The 24,627-nt window shown below is 40.7% G+C and overlaps 1 protein-coding gene across 1 annotated transcript; it reads right to left on the minus strand.

The window, feature by feature from the left end:
- Positions 1-201: 201 nt before the first annotated feature.
- Positions 202-17,363, minus strand: VGLL1 (vestigial like family member 1; the record flags this gene model as incomplete). The annotated part of the gene is made up of 4 exons (XM_080718932.1): positions 202-245; positions 4,545-4,604; positions 6,426-6,842; positions 17,132-17,363. The coding sequence occupies 4 exons, from the start codon at positions 17,361-17,363 to the stop codon at positions 202-204; spliced, it is 753 nt and encodes a 250-aa protein (XP_080575058.1).
- Between the last annotated feature and the right edge of the window lie 7,264 nt (positions 17,364-24,627).

Raw genomic sequence — 24,627 nt, forward strand, 5'->3', positions numbered from 1 at the left:
CTTGATAAACATTCCCATTTGGCTTAGTTGCCAAGGAAGAGAAGTGCACAATTTAAGGAAGAGTATAAAATTGCTTCTGGTTCAATGGTTTTAGCAGCAGAAACAGAAAAGGGCAGCGATGTCTCTAAACTCTCCGGGTTTGCAGTAGTAAATCATAAGCAGGTTTTTTTTTTTTTTAAACTTTTCTTCTTTAATCCGAAGTTAATAAAAGAACAGATCTTTTCTTCTCTCTGGAGACTGGCTTCCTGAAAAACAGGATAAACATGATATTGAACAAGCTCTAGGATCAAACACGCTCAAATTTGAGTCCTAGACTCACTACTTCCTCACTGTGTGACCTTGGGCCAGTTACCTAGCCAATCTGAGCCCTACTTTCCTCATGTTAATGGAGATATATAATAACCACTTCTTAAGTTTCAGGAGATGATTGAGTCAAACACATAAAGTTCCCAGAATAGATGCTGACACATATGTTCAATAAATATGCATTATTTTTAAAGAAAGCAACATCTCTCTATATGATACAGTCAAATAGTACTTCAGTAAAGCTGCAGTTTAGTGGGTAAGGTCAAGGACTTTGATTCAAAAAAAAGTGAATGTGGCACTTATTCCCTTGGGCAAGTTCCTTAACCTGCCTAAACCTTAATTTCCTCATGTATTGACGAGTATTAAAATTGAACTTGTTTGGTTGATAGTTACTGCTTTTCTTTTCCTTTATTTTTTCATTTTTTTTCTGATGCTAGGAATTGAACTCAGGGGCTCTAACCTCTGAGATCTATCTTTATTCCTTTTCATTTAAAAATTGAAACAGGGTCTCCTTAAGTTGCCCAGATTGACCTCAAACTTTCAATCCTCCTGCCTCAAACTCCAGAGTTGCCAGAATTACAAGTGTACACCATCACACCTATTTCCTTTTAACTATGCATTATTGTTGTTAGTATAAATACAGCCACTAGTATCGATGTGAAATTAATTCCTTATAGGCACTTGAGCCTTAACATGGTCAAAACAGAGTTGGATTCTTTTATGGTCTTCGTCATTTTGATTCATGTATCACATTTCACCTAGTTCCTCAAGCAGGAAACTAGAGTTAACTTGGATTCTTCTTTTTCTAGCCACTCCCATTCAATCCAGTAGCAAGTGCTAAGAGCTGAAACTCCCAAACATATCTCAAACAGAGTTACTTTTATTCACTCTTCTGCTGCTGCCTAACCCAGACTACCATGCTCACATGCTCCTAGCTTCCTGACTAGTATGTTTTTATTCATGCCCTTTCCCCAAGTTGTCCCCTCATGATAGTGTTTTGGATCTTATCAGATGCAAATTGGATCACACTTTAAATCTTTCCATCACTCACTGAGTCACCTAGGATATCAAATATAAACCCCCAATATTATGCATGAGGCTTTGTGCTACACACTCTTATTTGTTACAGTACTCCATGCAGATTTGGCTCTCTTCCAATTCCTTGCACACATGTGGCCGTTGCAGGGGCAGCTTCCTCCACCTTCCTCCATCTCCTGCCTGTCTCCTTCCAGTGCTAGCTCTCACCTCATCAGAGTCCTTGCTCATATGGCACTTCCTCAGAAAGGCCTTCCTTGATCACCTGATCTAAAGTTTTCCATCTTTTCTATTTCCATATCTTCAGTGTTTCCTTCACAGAACTTATCATAAATTACATATATTTTATTTTCTTATTTTGGGGGGTAGGGCACATATCAGTTAGACTATTAATTGTATGAGGACAGTTGTATTTACTATTATAACTCCAATATTTTATAGTACTGTCTGGAAAATGGCAATATCATCAGTAATTATTATGTGTATATGTTGAAGTAATGCACGGTGTCTATTTCTACAGACCAATTTTAATCACATGCACTAAATAATTTGACATCAGTGTTTGTGGGACTTACCTCCAGAATGTCTTTCTTCAAGGTCTCTCTGACCAGCCTTCTGGCTCTGATAGTTCTTTTGCTCCACATGGTCCCTGCCTCCTGTGTGCACAAGGGGACTAAGTCCATATGAAAATGGCAGGAGGGAACTCTGCCTTCTGTCCTTCAACATACATTTATCTGGAACTTTACATGGGAAATCTTTCAGAATTACAGAAATTCCTACTGAAAGGTTTGCACAATTCACTTCAAAATGAAATAAATATAAAACACATAAGAAATAAAACGTATCAAGAGTTTGCTGAGTCTCATGCCAAATCTACCCAGCTGAGTAGTACAATTTCCAGGCAGTTAACAAGCTTCCCAGTATTTCTTATCATTGGGTTAGATTGGGAAACTTGGGTGAAGATTAAAAGCATTGGCTTAACGGGGCTGCAGTGAGTCCTCTCTTTTCCTTCATATTCCTTGCAGCCTCCTTCTGCCCAGAGCCACAATGGTAGGATGACAGACTTGGGACTGTTGCCACAGCTCATACCCATTCCCTGTTTTCCCTTAACTGCTCTCTTCAAGGAAAGATCATCCCTTATTCCTTTCCTAAGGCAATATTGCTATTTGCTCTTTCTCTTGCTTTCTGAGCCTTCTGCATCCATCTTCCTTTATTCTAGAAAAGTGCCATAGCCACAGATGGATAGCAAACTCACGTGCAATTGATAATCCCACTAGTCACTAATTTTCACTATTGTACAAATGACTTAACTTGAAATTGCTTTTGAGAGTTTTATGACACTTTGAGAGGAAAAACATAATATTACATCAGCCAGTCTCTGTGTTTTCTGAAGGCAAGTCCTTTTACTTCTTTGATACTCAGTTTTCTCATGTATCAAATGGAGCTATTCATTATTTTATTCATGATTGGTGGAATATCTATGGATTAAAGTATCTAGAATATACTCATATACATGCAACAATGATCTCATGAGGACTAAGCAGAATGGTGTGTGGGGTATGTGGCTCATAACCAATACCCCAAAAGTGTTACAGCTATTGTTTGGGGTTTGCAAACAATTTAGAAGGTTGAGTTATCAGCAATTCTAACACTTACAATAAAAAAGATGTAGAGCCAAGCATGATGGCACATGCTTGTAATCCCAGTACTTGGGAGGCTAAAACAGGAGGATCGCACAGGTTTGAAGCCAGCCTCAGCTACTTAGGCTCTCAGCAACTTAGTGAGACCCTGTTTCCAAATAAAATATAAAATAGGTTTTGGAATATAGCCTGGAGGTAGAAAGCCCCTGGGTCCCACCCCAGTACTACCAAAAAAAGATGTAGAAATTATTAGTGAGAACTTAGGATATATGGCACTTCTGAATTTCAGGAATTAAAAGAACAGCAGAGCTCATTCCCTTGAGCAGGCACTTATGTGAAGCTTGACTCAGCCATGGGCTTCTCATCAGTCCTAAATGTATTTCCTCACTTAGGTGTAACCAGTTAATCACTGAGACTGGTGTTGGGGATATGGCAAAGACTCTGTGGAACTGGCATTATAGTGGGGGTCTGCATATCACCCTCACCTCCTCTTTATACTGGGCTATAAAATGCTTGAGATCTGGCACTCTGGTGGCAGTTATTCGCTTTGGTCTTTTTAAATCTTTCTTTCTTTCTTTCTTTCTTTCTTTCTTTCTTTCTTTTTTTTGGTGGTGGTACTAGGGATTGAACTCAGGGACATTATACATCTGAGCTGTACCCCAGCCCTATTTTATTTTATTTTTTTTGAAACAAGGTCTGTCTAAGTTGCCAAGGCTGACTTCCAACCTTCGATCCTCCTGTCTCAGCCTCTCAACTACCAGGATTACAGGTCTGTGCCACCACACCTGAGTCTTTTGTTCCATTCTTAAACACAGCATGGAGGATAGTTGGAGAACACAATATACCCTCCAAAATAGACTTACACATTTTGATGGCTTATTATCTGCCAGACATTATTCTAAACATTGGTGCATACTATTTCACTTAATGTCCACAGGAATCCTATGAGGTTGGCATGATTTTTACACTGATTTTACAAATGAATTCATAAATTTATGCAGACATTAAGAAATGTAACCAAGTTCCTGAAGCTAGTAAGGAATGAAGGTGGGATTCACACCCTAAGCCTATGCCATGAAGATCCTTTTCCCATTCCATCGCAATTGTCTCCATTTTGAAGCTCCTACTGACACTACTGTCAAATTGAGTATGGATCCCAGAGTCCTGGCCAGGGTCCTTAGCCACATGTTTCCTAATTACAGAGTCCTGAGGTGGCCTAATGTGCTAAGCTAAAAACTGAACATCTTGGACAAAGCAAGCTAATCCTCATGGATTTATCACTCTGAGTCACCCTGGTTACCTCAGTTAAGTCCGGTTCAGATAGAGAGAACTCAGTAGGGTTGCTTCTCTAGCAAAATGATAAAGTGTGAAAAAATTATAACAAATGAAGTACATGGGCTCATTGAAACAACGATGAAATCAATTCTATATCAGAAAATACTAAATAATGGAAACAAGGTTCCTGTCAGTTGCTGGAGATCATGATTTTTACACTACAAGCCTTTCACTTTTGTTCTTAGGGCATAGACCCACACTATCAAAGGTCAGACTAGATATACCTACTTTCATTTGCAAGACTGAGACTTGCAGGTCCATGACTAGGTGAGACATATATTTTCTTACCTAGAAAAGAAGGAGAAAACATATTTGGAAGTGAAATCTCCAAAGCTGGCTAGGAAGTACCCAGTAGCATCCCAAGAGACCCATATCTCTCCCCCTAACTTAAGGACATCTAGCATATTTTCTCTTATTAGCTCCTTAAAAACCAGAGAAGTTTCTGTTATTAAGGTCCCTTGGAACATTCTTCTATTTTATAGACACCTAGCTTATTTTCTCTTACCAGCTCCTTAAAAACCAGAGAAGTTTCTATTATTAAAGTCCCTTGGAACTTTCTTCGATCTTCCAGACAGTCCCTGGTTAAGGGCCACTGTCTTCCTCAATATTTCCTGGAGCATCAGGTACCAATGACTATGGCTGATGTCACCATTAGTAGGAAAGTGTGATAAGTTCAGAGCAGCTGAGATTTTGATTCTGAATATTGGTTCATGAATATGGTCTAGAGGTTTCAGGAACAAGATGTTTGCATTATTAATTCACCATGATGTGTCTGACTTATAGTAGATGCTCACTAATGATTTTTTGCATTTTATTTGAACTGTATAGAATTGTTATGTTTGTAAGATGATGATTTTAACTATGTGTTTTCTAACCAACTGTTGCAATAGGGCTCTGCTGTGTGTACACATAGCACGTATGCAAACACATTTGGTCTAATTTTCCCTCTGAATCCAGTGGAAGATTTTAGAAAAAGCTGCAGACTAGGAATTGTCATGGGTTTCCCAAGTATGACATTTTTCTGTGATTTACTCTACACACATTGCTAATCAAACTTTGCAAACAATGAAGTGAGATTTTAATTGGAAATTTCGTTTGAACATTAAAATGAATGACTGTGATACACTTGGGCAGGCTGTGCTTTTGTGTTACCATATCCTTAGTTATCAGTAAAGATGACTTCCAGTAATTTCTTTTGGGCATCAAACCACAGATATGTGTTACTATGGGGCTGCAAAAAATTCATCTATAGTACAGAGAGCTAAAGAATGCATATTTGGCTCTCATGAAACCATGACATATGTGTATATATTTCATATACTAATATATTATATATTTCATTTAATATTTTATCATTATGTAATATTTTACATGAATGGTAAATCTTTCAGCATAGTTCATTGCTTTTTTGTGAAAGTATAATTCAGGCCAATTTTTCTTCATCCATTTACAAATAAGGGAGACTTGTTTTCTGATGAGTGTTTTGCATCTTGTAGTCACTACTTAAATATTTGTTGGGTGAACAAGTGAATGAAAAACTGAGCAAAACTTAAGGGAAGAACAGTAACTCAAGAGGAACTGAGCAGGGGCAGCTGAAGGAGGAAGCCACAGACAACCAGGCACTGTTCAATCTCCATGCAGCAGTGGGGCCATCTCCCCAGTTGCTTTGAATTTTAATACATGGAGCAGATGGTTGGTATAGATTGCCCTTGTTTTTGTCCAGGAGCCTGGCTTTATTGCAAATCATCAACCTGTTTGGAGCATAGAGGTTGAGCTTTCAGGTATGTCATGGAGCTCTATTTTGCAAAAAGATTATTTAGTAGCTCTGAACTACAATTTCAGGCAGTGGCCTATCATTTTTCTAGGGTAAGGCCAAGTCAAGTTCATCTGGCCAAGTCAAGTCCATCTATATAACCCTTTAGTCATTAAACTGTGAATGGAATGTCAATGAAGCCCAGTGAAGATATATAGTATATTTACGCAAAACACTTCCATCCCTTTGCAGTAGCCCTGTGACAAGAGTGAGAGTAATTAGTCTTAGCACTGCATCTCATGCCAAATCGCCCTCAACCACAAAAAATCAGAGGGTATCCTCGTGCATTTCCTTACAGGGGGCTGAGTTGGGAGGCAGGCCAAGGAGCAATCCTGTGCTTCCGGGTATCTGGACAGGGCTGCAGTCCTCCCTCATGGCAGATTCCTGAGGACAACTTAGGCATCTGTCTTGCTGGAGGAGACTTAGAAGGGGCTCACATTTGCCATTGGACCGGGACTCTGGAGCCAGGTGCACATCAGAGAAGGCATGAGAGTAGCCAGGCTCTGGGGAGCTGGGGTTGGCTAGGGAGGAGAAATGCCATAGCTCCCCAGGCTGAGCAGAGGTCTCAGGCAGGGATAGTGGGTACTGATTTAGAGCCATGGGACCAGATACACTTGAGCTGCTGCTGCTGGCACTGTTGGCAAGAGACACTTCTAGCCGTGACTTTGTCCATGGAGAAGAGAAACGCCACTGATTTGGAGGCATGTCACTATCTGGAAAGGAAAAATTTAGGAGACAAGTTAGGTATTATATTTTAAATAGAAGTAGCTTATTTTTTCTGGTTAATGCGTACTTGTTTTTTAACTTTAAGAAAATAAAGAAAAGGTTAAAAACACATATACTCTAATCACAGTATCCAGAAACAGTCATTGTCCTTTTTTTGTTTGACTTATTTCTAGGATTTGTTCTGTTAGTGTATATATTGTTATCCAAGCTGATTTTGCTACTCACAGCCAGGTGTGGTGGGGCACACCTGTCATCTCATTACTTGGGAGGCTGAGACAGGAGGATAGAAGTTTCCAGGCCAGCCTCAGCAATGTAGTGAGACTATCAGCAACCTAGCAAGACCCTGTTTCAAAATAAAGAATAAAAATAGGGCTCAAAGTATAGCTCAGAGGTAGAATATTCTGGGTTCAATTTTAAACACCATAAGAAATACATTATGAATATCCTTCTAATAGCAGAACAGAACCAAACACCAATTTTTTAGATGATCGGACACTATTCCATCATAAGATAATAATAGATGAACAAATGTCATATTTGTGGGTGGTTCAATGGTTTCCATTTTTTCAGTTACATAAATAACATTGCAGTGAACATCTGTGTCTGTGTGTATATATTGCCCCTTCCCTGTGAAATTAGCTTCTGAGGGAATCTTCTCTAAAAGTAAGTGTTTGAGCTGGGCGTGGTGGTGCACACTTGTAATCTCCATGCTTGGGAGGCTGAAACAGGACGATCGCACAAGTTTGAAGTCAGCCTCAGCTACTGAGTGAGGCTCTCAGCAACTTAGTGAGACCCTGTTTCCAAATAAAATATAAAGTAGGTCTGGGATTATAACCCAGAGGTAGAAAAGCCCCTGGGTTCCACCCCCAGTACCACCATAAATAAATAAGTAAATAAATAAATAAATAAATAAATGTGTTTGATTTCTGTTTGGTTACTGCTATTGTTTAGCTCTATTTTATAGCTAATGTTTTAAGTACACCAAATAGGAGGACTCCATGGAATTTTATAAAGGGCGTAATGTTTGCTGTGTCGGTCATTCATGCAAGTTTAGAGATTAAAACCCCAATCTGAAGTGTGGGGTTGCTAAGAGACTGAATCAAGGTATCAAATCAGGCTGGCCAGAAGGAAACCAAGCTGAAGCAATGATCCTGATGGGTAGAGAAGGAGTTTCTTCGATCGCATCCTGCAGAAGCAAAATGGTTAGGACCAGGAGGTGATTCAATTTCTTCTTGCCAAGTTCATGTGCACTGAATAGTAGAAATGGAGAATTTCTTGGTCCCATAGACACTATTATAATTGTGTCTATGATGGCAGCTAAATAGAACATCTGGATTAGCTCACAACACAGTTGCATGCTTTCTTCATTCTCAATGCTCATTTAGGAAAGAGGGCAGGAGGGGAAACCCTCTGCCAGATAGTTAGTTCATAAGGCCTGGGAGCTTCTCATCTATCTGATATAATGGAAGAGGGAATGTGGCTATGGAGACAAAGAAATATTGGCTGTCAAGGGAGCCTATCTGAGACACTGGTTCCCTTGCCTTCCTTGAGCACCTCTTCCAGTTCTCCAAAATGCTCAGTTTGTTTGAATTTTGTATACAACAAAAATATCTGATGTTTGCTATGTTCTCTCTAGTTTCCGCATGTGAGAAAAAGAGCTACCCTTCACTTTCCAAGACTAACTCACATAGCAAAATATTCTCCAGTGTCATCTGTTTTCCTGAAAAATGACATAACTTTGTTCTTCTTTATGATTAAGTAGAATTCTATTATGAGTTTATACCACACAAGGGACTTTAAATAATTCAGAGAGAGTCCTAGAGTAGATGAAGGTGGCTAGGGGAGGAAGTGATGGAGGTAAAAAAAAAAAAGGATGAAGAAACAAACAGTTCAAATAGTACTATGACAATATGTGAAGGTATTGCTACCAATCTCACTAACACAAGGGGAGGGAGGAAGGAGGAGGGAGGAGCAGGGTGGGAAGTGGAGGAAAATACACTAATAGCTTTATATCACATTGAACTTCACTATAATATATAACTGCAATGCACTAATAAAATTATTTTTTTTACAAAAAGAAGTTGAAAACAAAAAGCATCAGAGAGGCTGGCATTGTTTTACTGGAGAACTCCCCCACCCACCACCACAGCTTCCCATGTGACACAGACGATAAAAACAAAAAAAAAGTCTGAACTCACATGGCATAGGCATTCTGTTCAACATCACCTATGATAAACAACAGACAATAGCAGTTCTCTTCTAATGAGACCAAAGGCAAGGGAACACATTAGGTTGTGTTCCTAGGGATGAATGTTATTTTTGAAAATTGATATCCTCTGGCCAGTAATAATTCAGGGCACTGTGTGACACAGAGTAATTAAGCTGCTTTCGTATAATCACTGCCCATGTTTTATATTGAACGAGGGTACTGCATGTCCTAAGTACAAATTGGAAACAAAGCAGAGCCTTTGACAACTTGGCAGTTTCCATCTGGTCTGGCCTGACAATCTCATTCATATGACGTAGGTGCTTGCTGAATGCTGCAAATGTGGAAAGCAAGGCCATTTCTGACAGAAATGTTAAGGGCAGTGGGTGGTATGTTAATGTCCTATGTGGTCCCTGAGTATTTGGATGGAAGCCTGTGGGATGTGTGAGGTGTCTCAACCCTGAGTTCCCAGCGATGGCTGTAGGAATCCCACTTTTTCAGGTTAGGCTTGGTTGTTGGTAACCCATGGAGTGGAGACACTGCATTTGGGTGAGCCACACTTTCTCAGACATCTAGGGCCCACTGCCCCAGCACACATGCACAGCTACTCTGCAGATGGACAAAGGCACCTTCAGACACAGCTTGCACTGACTTGAGGCTGCTGCGGCTACTAGAAGTAGTTCTGGGGATATTCTTACCAAAGTACTCCTCCTAAATACCTTTAGAGATGAGAGATGCCCCCAGAGAGGGGGTGACTTTACTGCCTTTCAAACCTCAAATTTTATGAATAATTATAGAGCATGTGAGGAACATTTTAATTCAAGGACACTTGGGTGTGCTGGGATTTTTCTCTTGGCTGGAGATACAGGTGACTTGTACTACATATACTTCAGCCCTGGGCATTAAGATTCTTCTCTTAGTTCATTCATTTCTCTAGGGTTCCAAAAACCAGCCCTGTTCAGAGTGATAATCTCCATTTCCCATTTTGACCCTTTAGGTGAAACTGATAGGACATTCCCCCTACCTTTTGAGAACACCTAGAGACTCCACTTATTCCCCACTACATACACTTTTGGTAGCAGCAGAACATTCTACAAAGCATTGCTAGCAGTGAAGAGTTTATATCCATCCTAAAGTACCATCCATCTACTCTGATGGCCCTGACTTCCTACTATAGACTAGTTTCTGTACACAGGAACTCAAATGTCACTGTCACCGAAAGACATGCTCTGAATTTCCAGTCTAAAGTGTGTTATTGTGTCACTTTTTTGTGGGTCTGGGGATGGAATCCAGGAACATTTGACCTCTGACCTACCCCTGCCCTATTTTATATTCTTTATTTTAAGACAGGGTCTCACTAAGTTGCAAAGGATCTCACTAAGTAGCTGAGGCTGGCTGCGAGCTGTGATCCTCCTCTCTCAGCCTCCCGAATGCTGGGATTACAAGCATGCACCACCACGCCTGGCTTGTGTCACTTTTAGTGACTACATCCTGTTTATTTCCTTCAGAGCAGTGATCCTATCATTTCTCCATTCATTCACTCTTGATCCTTCCCACTATCTGGCAAACACTGAAAGGGCTGAGAGTATTTATTTTTTGTTCACCATCAGATCTTCAGGAATTCACACAGTTAAATATCAGTAGATCCTAACTAAATATTATTCCAATGAATACACACACATACATGCGCAGGCACACATATATGCACACACATGATTATACACAAGCACACATATATACATAGTTACAAATGTACACACATACACACATCTTCTCTCCAAACCACTTCTCTCCAAATTGTTGAGAGCAGTGTGCAAAGTGGTTCAAAATATAGACTTGGAAGACAGTCTCAAGGTCTAGTCCTAGATTTTTCACTTCCTAGCTGTGTGACCCTGATTAGGACCTCTCACATCCTGAGTTTCTTAGGACTGTTGTGAGATTGGAGAATCCATACAAAGGGCTTAGCATAGTGTCTTGGATACTATAGGCACCCAATAAATGGTAGAACTTGCTGTCATCACTATCAGCCATTTCAGTTTATAAACCCAGTTTAACTTTCGTGTGCGTGCGTGCGTGCGTGCGTGCGTGCGTGTGTGTGTGTGTGTGTGTGTGTGTGTGTGTGTTTTACTAGGGCTTTAACCAAGGAGCATTTTACGTCTGAGCTATACCCCCAGCCCTATCTTATTGTTTATTTTGAAACAGGGTCTTGCTAAGTCACTGAGGGTCTCAAGGATTGTGGTACATGCTTGTAATTCTAGTGCTTTGAAGACTGAGACAGGAGGATCATAGGTTCTAGGACAGCTTCAGAAACTTAGTGAGGCCCTGTTTAAAAATTTAAAAACTAAAATAGGGCTGGGGGTATAGTTCAGAGGTAGAATGAATATCTTTGATTTCAACCCCACACAAATAAATAAATAAATAAATAAATAAACTTACTGGCTCTAGTCTTATGGATAGTAATCCTTAAGCTGGCTCTGGAGTCTGACAGACCTGAGTTTCAAACTCTATTTCTCATTGGCTTTTTGACCCACATCTAAGCACTTACCCTCACTGGGCTGCAATTTTCCTCCTATGCTAAATGAAAACAAACATACTCATTACAAAGCAGTTTTATGAAGTACAACCAATTGGCAGAAAAATGCACAAATACAAGCTTGCAGATAGGGGAGTTTTCGAGGACTGGGTAATGAGCATGCAGACTAAAAGAATATGACTGCTCTCCTTAAAAGGCCCCACCTTTGAGTACTCTTCTTATCTCTAACCTCTACAAATGTTACCTTCATCCTGTCTGCTAACACCATAGATTTGGTTGGTCTGTTTGTCCTGGGACTTTATAAATAATGGTTGGTTTTGTGAACTAAAGTAAATGCAGTAATTTTGATGTGGTGTCTGGCAACTAGCTGGAGCTCTATACATGTAGGAGGCACAAGGTTGTCAGTATTCACAAGGGTCATAAGCACATACCATGACTATAGCTTACATGGGCATTCACACCAAAAGAGAAACACAACATTTCTTTCCCACCCTTTGAGACTGGCTATGTAATATCTCTGAGTATCCAGGTATACACACCTTCTTCTTCTTTCAACAACACTTGACCATGTTCCCCAGCTTGAGGCCATGATCAAGACTGGCGCTGAACCAGGCATGGTGGCCCACACCTGTAATCCCAGTACTTGGGAAGCTGGAACAGGAGAATCACAGACTTGAGACAAGTGTCATTCACTTTTAGATACTCTCAGCAATCTAGTGAGACACTGTGTGAAAATAAAAAAATAAAACAGGGCTCTGGGTATAGCTCAGAGGCAGGATGCCTCTTGTTTTAACCTCCAGTATCCCCCTACACACACACACACACACACACACACACACACACACACACACTGGAGTTGAGGGTAAGCCAGGAAGAATCTTAACTCAGAGGTATACTAGGACTGTGTCCCCATAGAAATCACTGCCTGGTTATTTGAAAAGATCACCAATCTCCTTTGGAAGGGAAGATAACTCAAAGATACCTTCAACCCATGTTTTCTTTCCTGAAGTACAGCCAGTGCAATGATACATAAGTAAATAAAAATATAACTTTGATTTGTAAAAAGAAGCCAGGAAATTCGATGGCATTTCCTAGTTACACAGGTTTCTGTGTTTGGTCTTTGCATATTTGCCTTGACCGAGTGCTCCTAGAATATGGACAAATCTTTCATGGGAACCTGTGAATGGGGGTCTGTTTTCCTGAGCCTGGCTTAGCTGAGGCTGGGAGGCTTCTGGCTGGTCTAGAGGGATTAAAAGGATACTAACTAACAGTCAGGAATGAATGGCCACTTTATAGAAGCCCCACCATCTTTGAAGCTGTATGTTTATCATATAACACTTCCAATAAGAATCTGGGCAGGACTGGACTCTTTTCATGAGGCCCTCACCTTAGGCAACTAGAGCTTATGAGGAACTTGACTCCTGGCTGTGATAAAAGAGGCCTTGAGGGAGACAGTCTTTTATTCAGTTTCTCAATCACCAAACAAATATTTCTCTAGCCCACATGGGCTCTGTAAGTGAGGCAACATCTTCCCAGTCATAGGGTCTGTGAGATTCACACAGGGAAAATTCAACAACTAAGAAGATAAGTGGAGAAAAAATTTATTCTTCTGTTTAGACCGGAAAAGCCAGCTTGGCCAAGAAATAGGGTCATACTTAAGCTTCCTCGGCAGGCAGAAACTTTACAGAAAGTAAAGTCAGAAGACATAAAAATATTACAAAAGCCAACCATTTTTCATTTCCAGAAATAGACCTTTCCAGACTCTTTCTCTGGAACATAACCTTTTATCATGGTCTTCTCTTAAAATATACCTCCATTTCCCTAAATAAACTTCTTATGTTCCCTTCAAAAATACTAAAGAAGCCACACAGTAGGATGTTCAGAAAACTTGGAAGCAGGTTGTGGCAGTCATCTGAGTCATTCAAAAACACATGTTTGGGGAGACTGAGACAAAAAGATCACAAGTTTACAACCATCATCAGCAACTTAGCAAGGCTCTCTGCAACTTAGTGAGACCTTATTTAAAAATAAAAATAAAATAAAACAGGACTGGGGTTGTAACTGGAGGTAGAATGCCTTTGGGTTCAATTCCCAGTATCACCACCACCAAACACATCAGTCTGGCACCACCCTTACAAAAGTAACCAACACTTCCACAGCATTTACTATGTGCCACATGACATGTATTATCTCACTGAATCCTTAAAAGGAACACCTATAATTAAATAGTATTCAGTTTTAGCAGTGCACTGGATGTGGTGGTGGATTCTGGTAATCCCAGCACTTGGGAGGCTGAGACAGGAGGATTGCAGAATCAAGACTGGCTTCAAAAACTTAGCAAGGCCATTAGCAACTTACCAAGAGCATGTTTCAAAATAAGGGCTGAAGAGTGTAGTGTGGAGGTAAAATATCCCTGGGTTCAATCCCCAGTATGAAAATAATTAGCAGTGAGGAAACCAAGGCAAAGGCAGATGAAGAGATATAACCTGAGATCATACTGTGAAGAAGCATTGGAGGTGACTTGGCATGAGGCTGCCTGGGTCAAAAGTTATGCACCAACCACACTATACCACCCTCTCCATGGTGACTCCATGCTATGTTTGGGATTTTTTTTAAACAGTACTGGACATGGAAAGCTACCTCCAAGCATTCTACCTCCAAGCCACACAACTCAGCCCTCCTTTTAATCTTTATTTTGAAACTGGGTCTCACTGAGTTGCAAAGTGCCTCACTAAGTATCTGGGGCTGTCCAAGAACCATGATCCTTCTTTCTCAGTCTCCCAAATGCTGGGATTACAAGCGTGCACCATGACACCTGGTTTTATGTTTTGAATTTGATGTATCTCCTCTGAAATTTATATTGGAGTTGAATCTCCACTGTGAGATATTTTAGGGGTGAAATCAATCCAACTATCATGTTTAGAGGGGAGGGTTTTTAGAGATGATTGGGGATTCAATTAGGTTATCAGGGTGGGGTCCCATGATTAAATTATCAGTAGCATCATGAGTGGAGGAAGAGAGACCAGAGAACATATACATATGCTTGAAGTCTCTTGCCAGGTACTTCAGGCTCTGACAGCAATGATGCCATCAGCAGATGTGGGTCCTCAACCTTTGGCCAGAACCATGTGCCAAAACAAACCTCTTTTATTTCTAACTTCACCAGTCCATGGCATTGTGTTATTGGCAACAGAAAACAGACTATACACCACATCTGGAATATCAACACCTGTGATCCAAATCACAGTTTCTTTCATTCCAGCAATATTTATTGCATTCTTTCCACAAGTCAGGCATTATACTAGATACTTGGAAAGCAGTTAACAGATTCCTAGATGGAATTCAGTCTAAGGGGAGAAAGTCAAGAAGGAAACATACACATATAAATTGTGTTTTGGTATGGCAAATGTTAAGAAGAAAAAGAAAATAGGATGAGAGTGAGACAGACATTGTAAGGTTTCCTAATTTTTACCACACCCCCAACCAACTCGAGATCAGTTCTTCCTGCTCTTGCTCTGATAATTCAACACACTCTAGGACATGACCTCCAGTTCTCCAGTCATACCCCTCTTTTTCATTTTAACAAGAATATCCAAAGCCAGAAATGGTGGTAAGAGCCTGTAATTTTAGAACTTGGGAGGCTGAGACAGAAAGATCACAGGTTCGAGGACTGCCTCAACAACTTAGTGAGACTTAGCAACCTAGTGAGACCTTGTTTCAAAACAAAACTATAAAAAGGGCTGGGAGTGTATCTCTCAAGTAGAATGCCCCTGAGTTTAATCCCTAGTACCAAAACAACAACAAATCCAATATAATTTCCTTTAGTGTCTATTGCTAGCACATGTACTTCCACGATTACTTACCCAACAAGATTCTCCAAGAAAATAATGTCATTTGACTGGAAAGATAATTTCTAGGACAGAAGTAAATTCTGCTATGATGATTCCATTAGATACACACCACCATCCTGTCCAGAGCCAAAGAAAAAAGCCAGTGCAATGGGATATAAAGCAGGGGATCTCTTTGCCTCCTTGGTAGAGGACCCATATGTTCACTTTGTACAAATGTCTCTCTTGAAAGCCCATGAGTCCTCCAATGGACACAGTGGAAGCCTGCAACCTGTGGACTGGGGAACAGCAATAAAGAGCTCTTTGAATTAAACAAACCTGAGTCAATTTGCACTCAGAAAGTGCAAATTTCAGAAAGTAAGGGGGGGCCATTTGAATTGCATCCAGCTAGCTGAGGTGACTTCATTAGGCACAGAGCCTAGAGCCCATGAACACTTCTAGGGGAAAACAAAAATGTTGTGACTTGTTTTAAAATCAGGAGAAAAAGATGAGCATGATAATGATACTACTTATATAAAAATTAAATCCAAACTGGTTTAATACTTATCTTTACACTGAGAGTATAAAAATTAATTTTATATTTTAATATAGAATGTGATTCATGAAAATAAGTGCTTAGAGTCCATGAAAATCACACTGTGCCCCTGCCAGTACTTGATATCTCTCTATCACACTCTCCTCTTGCTCTGATAATTCAGCACACCCTAGGGCATCACCTCCCTGTTGTCCATCCATCCATTCTTTTTTCATTTTACTTGATAAAATGATTATTTCACTTGATATCTCTCTCTCTCTCTCTCTCTCTCTCTCTCTCTGTACTGGCAATTGAACCCAAAGACAAACTATCTCCAAAATACACCCCCAATAGCCGAGGGTCAGCCAGGCATGGTAGCCTACGCTTGCAATCCCAGCATTTAGGAGGCTGAGACAGGAGGATCATAGGTTCAAGGCCAGCCTCAGCTACTTAGTGAGGCCCTCCTCAACTTAGTGAGAACTTGTTTCAAAATAAAGAATAAAAAATAGGGCTTGGGTGTAGCTCAGAAGTAGAATGTCCCTATGTTCAATCCCAATACCACAAAATAAAATTAAATAAGTTGCCGAGGGTCTATTTAAGTTACTGGAGCTGACCTCCAAACTGTGATCCTCCCTCACAGCCTCCCAAACCCTGAGATTACAGGTATGTACCACCACACCCTGCTGTGACACAGCTCTCTTGAGCAATATACACCCCTGACCCTGTGGGGGGTGGGAGAAGGATGTGGCAAGACATTTCCTCTGTCTCTCTATGGTCCCTCCCTTACTCACCATAGCAGTCACTATTGGCTGAAAGGAGGCTGCTAAGCATCAACCCAATACTCATTTTATCTTATCATGGATCCTTTGGTGTTCCTGCCCTCAGGTCAACAGCAATAATAAGTCTTATTGATACCAGTGTGCAGTTGTGGAGCTCTTATTGTATACTGAACAGGGAACTCAGCATTTAGTACAATGGAAAAGAATAATGAAATAGGCAAAGAAACTCTATTAAACAGTGCCCAGTTTACATTATTAAGCTTTCAGAAAAGGGTGTGGCCCCTTCCCCAGGCAATGAGACATGCCATTATAAAATATACACACATCTGAGTGCATCAAGTAGGTCAAAGAACTGATGACTTAGCTAAAGTCTTGACTGGGTCTTTCAGCGCCCACCCCCAATATGCTCACCATTCCTGAGGATCACATTTTCACTCTGACTCGAGGGGCTCAGTCTTTGGGGCTTTTTGATATTGCTCAGTGCTCTGGAGAAGTGCTCATCCACCACACTGCTTGTGTCCCCTTGAAAATAGGTGAAGATGACACACTGGGAATTACATTCAGTCTTGATAGGCCTCTGCCTCCCTTTGAGCAGGTGGACGGCAGTCTTCTTCATTTCTTCTTCCATTATGAACAAGGCACACAGGTGATAGCTACAAGCCAAATGCAAAAATGTCACTGGCACTGTTTTCCTGAGGGGTTTGGCATTTGGGACAGCAGCAATTCCAAGTGTAAGCAGTTTGCTCCTCCCAAGTACAGGCTCCCATGAGAGACTTTAAGTTCCAGTGCTGAGCTTGGTTGCCCACCAGTTGGGGAGCTCAGACTAATCAGTGTTCAAAGAACAACATGGGCAAGCTCTCTAAAGTGCTGAAAATTACCTTCTCTTATAAAGGAGAAGAATCACCAGGCAACATAGACAGGCAATGGGCAGGTTGGAGAGGGGTTGAAAAGATATTGAGACTAACTAGCAGAGGAACTTTCCTTCTGGAAAAATACCTTCTTCCCAAATAAATAATCCAGAGTCAGCCCAGACTATCTGTCAGGGTTGGATCTCCTGGAGAATGAGATAAGCAAGTCAAAGGGTGCTTAAAGAGTTCAGCTTGTGTATTAAGCATTGCTTTCCATGTGACCACGTCCATGCAAGAGGTTAAAAAATCAAATTCTCCTACTCCCCTGATATCTTAATCTATGTAAGATGGTATTTTCCACCTATCCCTATTCTGTCTTGTAAACTATCTAATACTATGGGACGTACAATACTTGGGAGGGTTTCAGGTTTGAAATCAGCCTCAGCAAATTTAGAAAGACCCTCAGCAACTTAGCGATACACTGTTTAAAAAAATTAGACTGGGGTTGTAGCTCAGAGGTAGAACACCCCAGTACAATTCAGTGTGTGTGTGTGTGTGTGTGTGTGTGTGTGTGAGAGAGAGAGAGAGAGAGAGAGAGAGAGAGAGCGAGAGACCAAGTGAGATCAAGAGAGACAGAAAAGAAACTAGCCAATATTGAGAGTGTAAAAATTACAAACAATATCAGCTCTAGAGCCTCCAGACAGATGTGTTATGGACCAAATACAGATCTCAAAACAAAACATAATAAAATAATTCTATGGTATTATATTGTAGCTGCATTACTGGAAAGCTTCTAAAAGATTGGAAGGTTGTCTATTCCATTTACCATCCTAACCTCCATATCTATAGCGGTGGTTGCAATAGATTAGATGCTCAGTAGCTGTTTGCTGAATTGCCTTCAAGTTGGATTGCATCTGTGGCATCTGTGTATCCTACCTTGTGAGTTCAAGTTGGATTGCATCTGTGGCATCTGTGTATCCTACCTTGTGAGTTCATGGGGACAAGGGGTCATCCTTCTCCAAAGGCCACATCCTCCTCCTACTTCAGGAGTATCTATTGCTCAAGAGAACTGCGTCACAATGTGCACATCAAAGCACTTTTGCATCTAGGCCAGAACCTAGCACACAGTGCACACTTGAAACACGCTATGCTGGGGCCTTCTTTTTTTTAACTAGGGAGGTAGACTGCCTATATGCTTTACTTTGCCTACCCAATCTGACTTGCCTCTTACTATGGCAAAAGATGTGTTTAGTCTATTCATTCTTGTGAATATAAAGAAAACGATTAGGGTTGAATATCTTGTCTCTTTAATATGTGAGATTATTGTGATCAGGGAGTCTTTCTTATGCATTTCTTTATCCCCAGTACCTAGCAAAAAGTAGATGATAGTAAATAATGCTGGAATGACTGCCCTTTTATGTAGAGAAAGCACGGTACAAGAAATCAGACCAGGTTAGGAGTCAGCGGCCTGGGGTTTACTTCTGCTGTGTAACTTTAGGAGAAGTATATAGCCTCTCTGGGTTTCATATTGGGTAAAAGGAAGGGTTTGGAATAAGTACATCCTGCAAGCCTAATCTTTTATGATTCTACTAGAAGAAGCATCAACAGGTTATGATGGGGATATTAGGAAGGAATCTGGCAGTGAGCAGGGGACCCTTTCTAAAATGTTCTTGTTTTAGAGTCATTCTATCCCATTCCAATTGGATTATGTTGTCTAGAGGAGGCTTTGACTGAATATCTTCATTACTTTCCCCTGGAGAACAGTCATGCTAAGCATAACCAGGCACTACCTAAGCCATGAATAAATTGCACCATTTTATTTTATTTTATTTTATTTTATTTTATTTTTTGTGGTACTGGGGAGGAACTATTCTACCTCCGGGCTACACTCCCAGACCTATTTTATATTTTATTTGGAAACAGGGTCTCTTAAGCCAGCGAGGCTGGCTTCGAAACTGTGCGATCCTCCTGTCTCTGCCTCCCAAGCGTGTAATTTACAAGCATGTGCCACCCTGCCCAGATAAACTTCACCTTTATTTAAAAAGACATGTGAAATCCAGGCGTGGTATCACACGCCTGTAATCCCAGCATTTGGGAGGCTGAGACCAGTGGATTGTGGTTCGCGGACAGCCTCAGCTACTTAAGTGAGGCCTTCCACAACTTAGTGAGAGCCTGTTTCAAAATAGAGAATAAAAATAGGGGAGGGGGTGTAGCTCAGAGGTCAAATGTCCCTGGGTTCCATCCCCAGACCCACAAAAAACAAAACAAAACAAAACAAAAAACATGTGAACAGTCACTTTGAAAAACTAATAATTTCTTGTAAAGTTTAACATATTCTTAATGTACAACCCAGCAATCTTACTTTTAGGAATGCATAGCCAAGAGAAACAAGCACTGTGTCCATGTAAAGACTTGACATGAATGTTCATAGCAGCTTTATTCATTATAGAAAAAGAAAGAAAACTATTCAAATGTTTAATACCATGACAATAACTGAAGTAACTGTGACATATTCATACAATACAATGTTGTTCAGAAATAAAAAAGAACAAGCTACCAAACCACACAACAGCATAGATGAATTTCCAAAACCTTATGTCACGTGAAAGAAGCCAAGCAAAAAGGCCACAGAGTGTATGATTCCTCTTACATGGAACAAGAATAAATAAACCATGGCAATAGAAATTACAACAGTGGTTGCCTGTGGAGTGGAGACTGACCAGAAGGGGCATTAGGAACCCCCATATGTGATTGAAATTCTCTGGGTGCTGAGACCAGTGATGGTTTTTATGTGGATGTATGCATTTGTCAAAACTTCTCTCTAAAGCTTGAAGTGGTGGTGCATGCTCGTAATCTCAGCATTTGGGAGGCTGAGACAGGAGGATAGCAGTTTATAGATAGCCTTAGCTGCTACTTAGTGAGGCCCTTTTCATCTCAGTGAGACCCTGTTTCAAAATAAAGAATAAACAATAGGGCTGGGGGTGTAGCTCGAAGGTAGAATGCCCCTGAGTTCCATCCCCAGCACTGAAAAAAAAAAGCCCTTCCCTCTAATATGTGGAAGCTAGGGAGAAAAAGGATCATAGGAGGAATTCTAGTTGAAGAAGAAGAAACCATAGATGGGCAAATAAGGCAACCTAACTGAGGGAAATGGACGGAGGAAGAGGGAAATTCCCTAATATGCATGACATACATTCACAAACATGTCAAAGTCGATCAGTAAGTCAAAATTGAGAAGGAAGGACAGGGGAGGGAATGGGATCAGAAATGAGGAAGGGTTAAATAAGTGATGTGTACATGTGTGCCTTTATCATCTTGTACCCTATTAAGATGTATGCTAATGCACCAATAAAAAATTTAAAAATCTCCTCAAAGCTGAGCGTGATGGCGCACACTTGTAATCCCAGAATTTGGGAGGCTGAGACAGGAGGATTGCAAGTTTGCAGCCAGCCTCAGCTATATGTAAGGCCTTCTGCAACTTAGTGAGTCCCTGTTTCAAATAAAAAGGAATAAAAAATTGGGCTGGGGGTGTAGCTCAGAGGTAGAATGCCCCTGAGTTCAATCCCCAGTACAAAAAAAAATCCTCCTTAAATTGTACACCTAAGATCTGTGCATTTCACTGTAGGTAAATTATTCTCAATAAAACGCCCAAGACAAATTTAGATACTTGGGATCATAGAAAAAAAGCAAAAATGTCATAGATTACAAGGTAATTTTTCATGTGAAGACAACAGTATTTTTAAAGCTAGCTTTTCTAGAATACCTATACTGTGCCAGAAGGTATACATATATCTTCTCCAATCTCTATAGTCCTTAAAATAGGCATCGTTCTCCCTATTTCACAGATAAGTGAAACAAAGCTTAGAGAAAATGGAAAAATTGTCCATGATGCACAGCTAGATAGTGAGAGAGTTGGGATTTTAACTCAGGTTTCTCTGTCTACGCTATCTGTCTGCTTCTCATCATTCCTTTCTGCCTACTTGAGTATGATAGTTCCTCCACTTCTGGGATGAATTCTTTCCATCCAACAAATGTGGGGATAGGATCAGCCTCCATTCCCTAGGGGGCCATGATCCAGGATACTAAGTAGGCCATATGATCTCCTTCAGGGAAGGCAGACACAATCTCTGTCCATTCCCCATGGCTTGCTTTCCCTTGAAGCCTCCGCCTGAGGCTGATACAGGCCAGTTGGTACTCACTAACTCCTATGTTCAGAACTGCCAGTGGCCACTGCTCTGGGCTTGGGCTTGACACAGCTTGCAATCTATCTTTGTTAACTGTCCCTGAAGCCATGTGGAAGGAGGTGGCCAGATTCTTGGAATATCAGGGCCAGTAGCATATTTCTAGTCTTGTTAGATAAAGTTCACAGAGACTGCAGGCCAAATGGCCACAGCCAAGAAAGGTTAGAGATAAACTCACAAGTAATGTTTCGATCCCATCACCTTGGAGAGTTTGGACTAGGGGCAACTGGGGATCCTGAATGAACCACCAGTATTATCTCTGCCTCTCTGTTCCCCTCCAAACCAATGGTAATCATGCATTCAGAAAGAAAGTCACAGGTCCCTTACATAGATCCAAATCATAAGCAGTTCCATGGGCTGCACTGGGACCCCAGCAGAGAGAAACTGTATCAGAAGGATATGAAAGTTCTGAGAATTAGGCCAGGTGCTGTGGCATGCACCTTAGTCCTGGCTACTCAGGAAGACACTTGGGGAGGATTGTTTGAGTCCCCAAAAGTTTGAGGCTACCTTGAGAGACATAGCTAAATCCTGTCTCAGAGAAAGAAATAGTTTTTAAAAAAAGAAATGAGCTCAGGAAACAGTATTTGAATTAATTCTGTAAAGAAACACATCTCATCACAGCTTTTGGAAAATGTGAACAGCTTCATAAATGAACCTACTGTGTAGAGTCTTTATCTGCATGGAAATCAGTGCAGTGGGTCTGGGTTACAAGAAAGGAATGCTTGAAAGCCTCATCTATTGGGATGTCAGACTCAAAATACAGAGATACCAGGTACTCCAAGGGACCACAAAATACTTTCTAGACTTCTGAAAAAATATCTTGGAACAAACAATCTAAAATCAGCAGTGTGGCCTCAGCATTACTGCATGAATACTATTGTCACACTTCAGAAAATTGGCACCTAGCACTCCGGGGGCGGAGTAGGGGGTTGGAGGGGTTGGTTGTCATGACAATCACTTGGAACTAAAGCCCCAAAGGGACCTGATTGCATCTCATTGAGCAAAGCATTTGATTTCCTCCAATTCCTTCCCAGTTTAATTTCCATCCCTCTCCCCTGACCAGAAAAAGTCATTAGCTTTTCTTACCTTGATTCTGGATCTGAGACAGAGCAAGATTCTATGGCTGGAAAAAAGTGCGTTTTGATGGCAGAGGTGCCTGGCCTGTTACAGAGCAGCTCACTGCTTCTGGAAGCAGGAGCTGGAACTGTCTACCTTCCCTTTGCTACTTTCTACCCCTCTAACTGGGGCTGTAGGAGGTGTTTCCTGCTAGCTATCTATTAAGAATGCAGAAAATGCTCTCCAACAAGTCAACCTGGTTGGGCACCTGCAGGAATGAGGAAAATGAGTAGCTCTATTTCTAAAAATTCTTCCTTTTTTGCATTAAAACGCTTTGTTTCTTTTTTCATTAAAAAATCTTTTGAACTGAAGGACAATTGTTTGCTTGAACCCATATACAAGGTCAATAACATCTAAAACATTGGTCCTGAGGTTTAGATCAAACTGATGTCACAGTTCATCTGAGTCAGTTTGGGCTATCTCCAGTTTCTCCTTCTCCCCCCAACCCCATGGAAAGAATAGCAAACCCAGACCTCTGGGATTCTGGACCTGCTACAGGCTTCCATGGGCCACAGAGGAAGTGAAGATTTCTATGAACCTTCAACAATGAAAGCAATTCAGGAACCCCAGCAGGAGGTTTGGGACAGGGGTTCTCAATCCTTAGTTTGGAAAACCCTCAATATTACTGAGTGGAACCATCATTCAGGCATCAAACCCCAGAGTCATTATTTGTATCTCCTTTTATCTATGTCAACATTAATTCAATAGATATTTCTTAAACACCTACTATGGCTTGGGCAATATTCTGGAAGTTCTGTTTTCTAGTGAATGAAATAAGCCAAATGCTTTCCTACATAAAATAAATACACATAAGTTATATGTTTGTATGTATGTACATAAGCATATCTACATTATATCTATAATTTCAGACAGTGAAAAGTATTATGAACAGATATTAAGCAGGGAAGGGGAATTGGGAGTGCTGGGGTATAGTGCTAATTTTTGAAAGTGGCCAAGAAAGGATCCTGGAGGAACTCTAGATGAAGAAGGAGATTCTATAGATGAACAAGTAAGGTGACCTGAGGGTATGGAAGGGGGAAAGAGAAAAAATTCTGTAATGCACATGATGTACTTTAACAAATATATCAATATCAATCACCAAGCCAAACATGAGAAGGAGGGAGAGAGAGGGAATGTGGTTGTAAGGGCTAATTGGGTGATGTGTGCATGTATGTCTCCAACATCTTGCATCCCATTAAGATGTATGACTACAATGCACCACTAAAAATTAAAAAAAAAAGAAAGGGATCCTAAAAGAGAAAGGATCCTTTAAGAAGGTGAAGAAAAGTTGATATCATGGTTAGTCTGTTCACATAAGAGCCAGGAAGCCTATGTGTCTACAGAGGATAAAGTAGGGGAGAAGAAGAAAGGACCATATCATACCCTATACCTTATCTGCCATTCTAGGTCCTTTGTCTCTTTCTCTACATGAGTGAGAGATGCCCTGTGGTGGTTGGAGGAACTCATCCACAAGTCCTGTAAGCAATACTTTCCACATACTCTCTAATCAGTTATTTCTCACTACCTCCCTTAAGTGCACTTTAGTCCAAGTCCACATCAATACTCTCCAGGACCATCATCATGGCTTTTATATTTTAAGTACAGGGAATTGAAATTCTACAGCTGAGCTACACCAGTGTCCCAGTCCTAGCCCTTTTATTTTTTATTTTTTTATTTTTAAACAGGATCT

This window comes from Muscardinus avellanarius (genome assembly GCF_963383645.1).
Source record: "Muscardinus avellanarius genome assembly, chromosome: X".
NCBI classification, from domain to species: domain Eukaryota; kingdom Metazoa; phylum Chordata; class Mammalia; order Rodentia; family Gliridae; genus Muscardinus; species Muscardinus avellanarius.